Consider the following 7,500-nt stretch of genomic DNA (forward strand, 5'->3'; position numbering starts at 1 on the left):
CTAATGACTTTGGTACATTTACGGTCCTTAATTTACTCTTTAGCTGCCGTTATTTCCCCAAAGCAAAGCTAATGTGGCAAAAAAAATGTCTAGATTAATTAAACATTAATTGATCACTGTCTCATTAAGTAAATACAGTACCACTCAAAAGGATTTACCATCAAGATGCATTGGAACCTCGTCTTGTGAGAGGTGAGGTGAGGTTTTCCCAAGGCAGTTTCTCTAAAAACATTTGATGTGTGATTTCTCACCACTCTATATTATATTAAAGTTAATGAACTAAAAAAAAAGGCTTAGTCAGGCTACTCAACCAAACTGTGTCTTGCCATTTACCACCGTATTGCTTGCTGTGGCATGCAGAGGCAAAACCTTGGAGAAATTTCAACATGTTGATGAGAACACAGAATGTATCTGCGAATCTGGTGCAAGAAAACTGCACCAAATACTATAGGCCGGGCAGTACTATAGTACACCTTAACTCAAAATAGGTACATTGCATTTCTGAGAAAACAGAAAAGGCTGGGAAATGTGTTTTCCAGCATTAAATTTCCCAGATAAGTTTCTAAGACAACCTAGAAACAATAGGCTTTTACTTACAAAATATCACATTTAGACCAATTAAGAGCTACAGTTACTAGTAGTGAATGTACACATACCTATGACCAAAATTTTGACATCATCGTCGAGTCCAGGTGAGAACTTCAGTGAGATACTACACTGCAATATAATATCATTATCATTGAAGGTGATGTTCTTAATGACAAGAGTAGCTTGCTTGGTCTTGTTTACTCTCCCAATATATTCTGCAGGTACGTTGCTCCCTGGTGCTAAAAAACCAGTTGCATTTTCGAACAACAAAAGACTTGATTTAACCCCTTTTATGACAGACCAAGTTATGAACTCAAACTCAGCCGCCTTATCACCCAATGAGTATTTCCAATCAAGGACACCATCTTTGCCTTCCATAAAGTAAACTGTTGAATTTGGTGTTTGGGTAAACATGGCCGCTCCCTCTGTAAAATTAAGTGACAAATACAGAACATAAGTCAATCTGGCAATCAAAATTAATCAATCATAAAAAAAATTCACTACAGAAACTATTTTAAGTCCATGCTTCTTAACCTCCCGTTTAGGTTCCTGCAATACCCTACATAACACTATTGCAATATACACGAGTGGTACCAAATAAGCTGGTTACAATGGTTGATTTGGAAGTGATGATCTGTCTTCAAATGTTAATATTATGAGACAGTTAACTTTGTCTGGTTGTGGCATCACTATCTGTCTGTCTGACTGCAGGTATTATGCTGCCAGAATCACTTCAGCCTTACTGTGCAAATAAAATGCTTGTCTTTGTTCAAGAATCGGTACCCACCAAAACACATAGACAACCATGCAAACAACATGATTGTATAGTCCTACAGTTTTTTATACACCTAGAGAGAACAAATTATCAAAAAGTTGAACTGGAGAATAAATCAATGTTGTGTTCACATGAATGTGTTTGTGTAGATGTAGATGTATATAGATATATATATTATACATACTAAATAAATAACTTGTTTCTATCATATTTATTCTCCATTTATAACAAGAGTTACATGTCTTCCAATACTTGCTGTCTGTACTAGATTTACCTTCACCTGAAGTGCCAAGAGCAATAATAATTTTGATTTATTACTATTTTTCTTAAAAAGTAATTAAACCAGTGATTTTTTATTTCAATCTTGCAAACATGAACAGAAATTCAAGGGATGGTAGGCAACAGAAGTGGAGAAGGCATTATTAGACGGTAGAAAAGAGATGAAGGACAATAAGATGGGCATTTTCTCATATTACTTCAGTGTTTTGGGCATTCCCGGTAACCTCCCAGGATGCCCAGATTCCTAGCGTTTTCAGCATCCCCTCCATTAACTATCAACATTTCCTTGGAAAATCAAAAAGTGTTTACAAACTACAGAAACTTTTTCCAGTACATGAAAACCTGGTTTATCTTGCAGGCGAGACAAAGCAATTTTGCGAAAAAGTTTGAGCACAACCCAGGTTTTGCTATGCACGTTCTTGCTCATTCCATAATAACAGGACCAATGACGAATTTTATCTTTTTGTCAGTGATGTTGTTAAACCATAAATCATCATTCATAATTTCTATCTACAACATTTCTTACGCAAGGCCACATGATGGCCCCACAATGCAATTGTATGCTGGTTTACACGAATGGAGCAAGCATAAGCACAAGCAACATACACAGCCGCAGTAGTGTTTTGATAATTGTTTTCTTTCATAGTCTAGAACAATATTGACCGTAATTAACAAGATAATGCACCTTCTTATGCTGCTAATGCTTATGCTTGCATCATATGATTGTGTAAACCAACCTTACGTTATGTGTTGCCAAACAAGTAATTTCTGAAGTGGACATACACATAGCCGGTTGTCAATTTCTTCCAGATGACCAAAGTGTGACCTTCAACACCCTCAAATGTCACGCCAGATGCATGAAAAATACGGGCAAATCTCTTAAGTATTAAACCGATAGTCCATACCAATTTGAGAAGTGCACACACTAATGTGGAAAAAAAGATAAAAGAGCTTTGTTTGGAAATACATTGTACCGTAAAATTCCGGAAATACACCCCTCCGTGTATGAGCCTCTCCAAATATACGCCCCCCAATGCGGCAACGCAAGAAACCCTCCGTTAAATCGACCCTCCAAATATAAGCCCCCCGGGAGCTTGTACTTGGAAAATTGCCCTCAAATACAAAGTAAAACAAAGCAAAACCGTAAATTTACTTCCAACTATAAGGCTTAATATAAGGCAGAATATACATTGTAAGCCCTTCCAAAAATAAGCCCCTCAAAAAGGGCCTTTGAAAAATATAAGCCCCAGGGCTTATTTTCAGAATTTTATGGTATATTATAGTTACATGTACTTACTATACTTATGACTATACAATGTGCCATTGGGCAGAGTTTGAATTAAACAATTGTCAAAAGGTTCCTAGTATCCCCTATGTGTGAATATAGTGAACAGTGTTTATTGCGTGACAGCTATATCATGTAACAGTCTTGGGGTTAAGTTCGGGGCTCAAATTCATGCCTAATTTAATGCGAACCTAAATGCAGTTCGTTGTTCATGTTTTGTCCTTTCTTTTCTTTCGTTTCTGTTTCTGTCACCATTAGCGTTTGGGGCATTTCTCACCTGAATAAAGTTCTACTTCACAGCATAGCAAATGTTTGAAGTGTTGTTTAACAGTTCCCCTTCTTTTTTGCGCAAATTTTTATTGCCACTGGGTTTCTTTCAGTGCAGTAAGCCCGGTAAAACTGGCAAACTATAAAATTATAACATTCATCTACAGTATTCATCCGGAAAATGTGTGATTGGCAATCCGGCTCCTTGCCCCAGTCAAGAACTTAAAAGCCACATAAAAGCAATCAGTGTTTTGGGTATCCCTGTTTTACGTACAGGGATACCCAAAACGCGAGGATGCCCAAATCACTGACACCGTCCCTGTGTGGCTTTAGGTGGCATCAGTTGATGGTTAAATCATAAAAAATCTCAGCTAAAGCCAAATAATATGCAAACAACAAAGCAAAATGACTCGAAGGACAGTCTGTTTTTTGTCAAGGAGTAAGCAGAAAACATTGCAGGATATTTTAATTTCACGTGCCGTTTGAGACATTTGACAACACTGCTATCTCGCTTTAACCGAGCTGACCGAATTCATACAAGTACGATAACAAAATTCATGTAAACTTCGAAATAATGCACTGTTCGGCACTTGCGCATTGAAACAGCTGTTATTACAGTTGAGCCCACGGTAGAGCGGTATTAGTTACAGAGTGCACAAAAGCGAGGCTTTCGGGTCAGCGGGTGAGCGCCCGGAGAGACTCTGGGATAATGGACTCCATTTTTCCCACAAAATGTGGGTTCAGGTCTTATTACCCATGCTTGAGTTTAAACGGAAACAGAAAAGAGAAAACAGTAAACAGTAGAAATGGCAGGGTGAAAGTGTTAGAGAAACAAAAATTTTACAAGCTAAATATTCTGAGCAAGAGCCGATACAACGTAGATTTGATTTTAGTGGTGTACTATATTTCGGCTGGCTTTGTATTGCGCTGATCAGATCAAGCCACTCATCCAACCTACACTGACAGGAAGATTGTCCATGGTTGCTTGCTTCAAAACTGAAACATTTTAGCCTTACACACCATAAGAGAGAAATCACCATTGGCAAGTGTATTTTAAGTGTTTCAGCGTTCATTCCATCATTCAGAATACCATTGTGCAAGCAACACGATCAACAATTTTTTGCGGAAACGACATCAATGTCCTCTTCTACTACAGTTTTATGTTTGCATAATTCTGAATGGCTTCGATAAGACCTTCTTCCACGGATTTCTCCTCAAAGAGACTGATGTAATGTTTTCCAATGGTACTTTTGCAACAGTAACAGTAATCAGTTTTTAGCAGCGTGGGAAAATTGCCGTGCAGTATTAGACATAATTCAAACCCCCTTGTTTTATTATTTTTGTGATTTTTATATTTCTGAGGTTGAAAAAACAAACAGCACTGAAACCAGTTTTAGATTTTGAATCTCCCACCAAATTCTGGGGTTTCTGAAGTACTTACCAACTTCCTGTCGGACTGCCATTGTTATGCAAGCAACCAATCAAAAAAGTCCATTATCTCAGAGTCTTTCTGGTGCGCACCCGCTGATCAAAAAGCTAGTGGGCTCCGTGCGGGAGTGGTATACAAGTTTTTGTGTGCAGGCTGTAGTGCCTGCTATGTCGGTGAAACTACCCGGCATTTTTCCACGCACGTACGTGAGCACACTTTCAGTGATCGGACCTCGTACATCGTCAAACATCTACAGAATTCTGAGCACTGCCGCACTTTGTGCTCTAATGATTGTTTTAGCATCCTAGATCACGCTTCTACCGCCTTCCAACTTGAGATAAAAGAGGCCATTCACATTCAATGGGAGAAACCTACACTTAATCATCAACTTTATCATGTTAATTTAAAACTTTCTTTGTAATATTTTACATTGTCATGTTTCCTTACAGCTAATTAGCATTTTGGTTCACACTATATATTTAACTCTGTACTTTGTAATTTAAACTGAAGATGACAGAACTTTCTGTCGAAACATGTTTTTAAATTTAAAAAGTGTTGTGTTGTTTATTAAAATATCGTGATCAAAAAACCAGAGGACGCCGGGTATGAGATTGCATTTTTGGAGGAAGTTAATTAATAACTATGAGTTCCTCTCCGGATTTTGCATTTTTCTCACAAGAAGTGAGGCTACAATTACTCATCAGAAACTGCCCTCTGAACCTCTAAATGTTCATTTAAGCACTTCACTTCTTCCCTTTATTTAAGCTGCTCCATCAAAAGTTGTTCCTTGCTTTTAACTGCCTCAGCTTTATCAGTAGTGACACTCAGAAATCCATAATCTTGACATGAAATATTAACAGATTCTAATTGTCGACAGGGTTAGATTGAGAGTTCAGTATAACGTTGTCTAATTTGACTTGGCCCTGTGTTGTCTCGCGTGTAGCTTTCCTCCTTGGCTTTTCCTCCGGTGAAAAACTTAATCTTGTCGGAACAGATCCGCTTTTGACATACTTCAGTATTACAATACTTTCTTTGCTATTCAGTATAGAAGTGACTACTCTCTGCATCTCATTATTCCAGGCCTCAACTTTATTTCGCATCAACTCCCTTAACTTTTTACCTCCCACACACTGCATAAAACCATCTTCCGGAAAGTGTTCACTGCAGAGGTAAGAATGTTTCCACACAGAGGGTCTTTTCTCTTCATTGGCTGAATTTATACTAGAGACAAATAATTTATTATCCGTCAGAGACGAATTATCCGTCTCAGGCGGATAATTCGTCTTAGTATAATTCGGTACGAAGACGAATTATGGAGCAAAATTTGTCCGAGGCTGATTTGTCTGTTAGCACATCTTCAAGACGTGCTAACAGACGAATAAATCATCTTAGACGGATGATCCGTCTCTAAATTTATACCTAGACGAAAACGTAGACAGTTTTTTGACGAAGTTTCCACATGTGAGGGACTGGTTTCTATATTTTCGCAGAGTTTCCTGGGATGCCTATTTCAAGATGGCATCCAGTAAAGCAACTGTTTTGTCAAAAATACTTGTCAAAAATACTTGTCAAAATTCGTCTTCGGATTTGTACTTAGAGGAATTATCCGTCTGACCGATTATCTGTCTAGACAGATAATTATTCATATCTAGTATAAATTCAGCCATTTTAAGCAGCCAAGTTCGAAGGAGCTTAGCATTGTTTATATTAGGTAAAGAATGCCTCGACAGTTTTGAAGATTCAGGCTTGTTACTTCTGTCAACATATGCAGTGCCTAACCATGCTTTTTACGACAGAATCAGGCCAGATGAAGGATCAGCAAACACAAATGAAGAAAACAGTCCACAGGTCAAAAAGCCACGAACACGATTGTTTGTTGAGGTCTTTTCGTTGACCCAAAAGCCTTGCTTTCGCGTGAACTGAAAGTAACACCGCTGAAACGTGGGCTCAGCTGTAATAATAGCAGTAATCGAAGCAAAGTTCCGTACATGTAAATTTTCGACTTGCTGTGGTCACGCAGTTTATTCTCTTGTTGACGTAACAATAACAGGAAAAGAAATGGCTATGAATAACAAAGGGACAAATGCATATACCATATGCAATAGACCATTTGCGAGTTTATGTCTGTCTCCTCTTCAAAGTGAGTCTAAGTGCAAAGTTTTTCTTATGAAAATTAGTTTTCATTCATGTCCAAAATAGAACCAAAAGGTCGAGACAGCAGAAAGCAAATCGTTATCTTCAAGAAAATTACAACATTTTTTAATTTCCAAGACATGTTTCGATGTTACGAACATCGTTGTCAGTTACAGAATGTTTGAAAAACCGTTAGGACAATATAACAACTAGGCGAAACATGCATAATTAATTATGATTTAGTGACAAGAAATACATATTTGAGTGAGTTACAGAGGGTTTGAAAGAATGTAGAGCCTAAAGCGTAAGTGTCAGGATGATGTGATGAACTTGTTGGTTTAAATTAGGCTTTTCCAATTTATATGCATAGCGTCGTTGAGTTTAAGGAGGCTCGAAAGGGTTTTCAGCTGAGCGCGCGCGCGTAAGCCACACACGCAATTCGTAAGCTGCTTGCGTCAGCTCATGATTTAAATGGGTCACCAGAAATAAACAAATACCGCTAATTTCGCTTACCTTTCTCCAATTCCTATACACATAGCATATAAATAGACATCTCCTATTCACGAAAACTGCGAAAATTCTACTTAAACGGTTTAATCGTTACTTAAATCCGTTTGTGTTGATCTGTAGCTCCACTCGCGCGGGGACTCGAATGAGCGGGTGACGCATGCGTAAATGCTGATCTTGTAACCCCCTAATTTTTCCTGATTTTGCAACTTTACTCGTTTATATCTCTGCTTCTGG

At 38.1% G+C, this 7,500-nt stretch overlaps 1 protein-coding gene across 1 annotated transcript in view; it reads right to left on the bottom strand.

Moving 5' to 3' along the window:
- Positions 1 to 7,500, bottom strand: part of LOC138029772 (uncharacterized) — a 63,106-nt gene that overhangs the window by 42,598 nt on the left and 13,008 nt on the right. The window contains exon 2 of the mRNA XM_068877598.1: positions 657 to 1,013. Coding sequence (XP_068733699.1) covers positions 657 to 1,013 — 357 coding nt within the window. The remainder of the gene's footprint in view (positions 1 to 656; positions 1,014 to 7,500) is intronic.

The sequence above is a fragment of the Montipora capricornis genome, chromosome 13 (genome assembly GCF_036669925.1).
Source record: "Montipora capricornis isolate CH-2021 chromosome 13, ASM3666992v2, whole genome shotgun sequence".
Taxonomy (NCBI): domain Eukaryota; kingdom Metazoa; phylum Cnidaria; class Anthozoa; order Scleractinia; family Acroporidae; genus Montipora; species Montipora capricornis.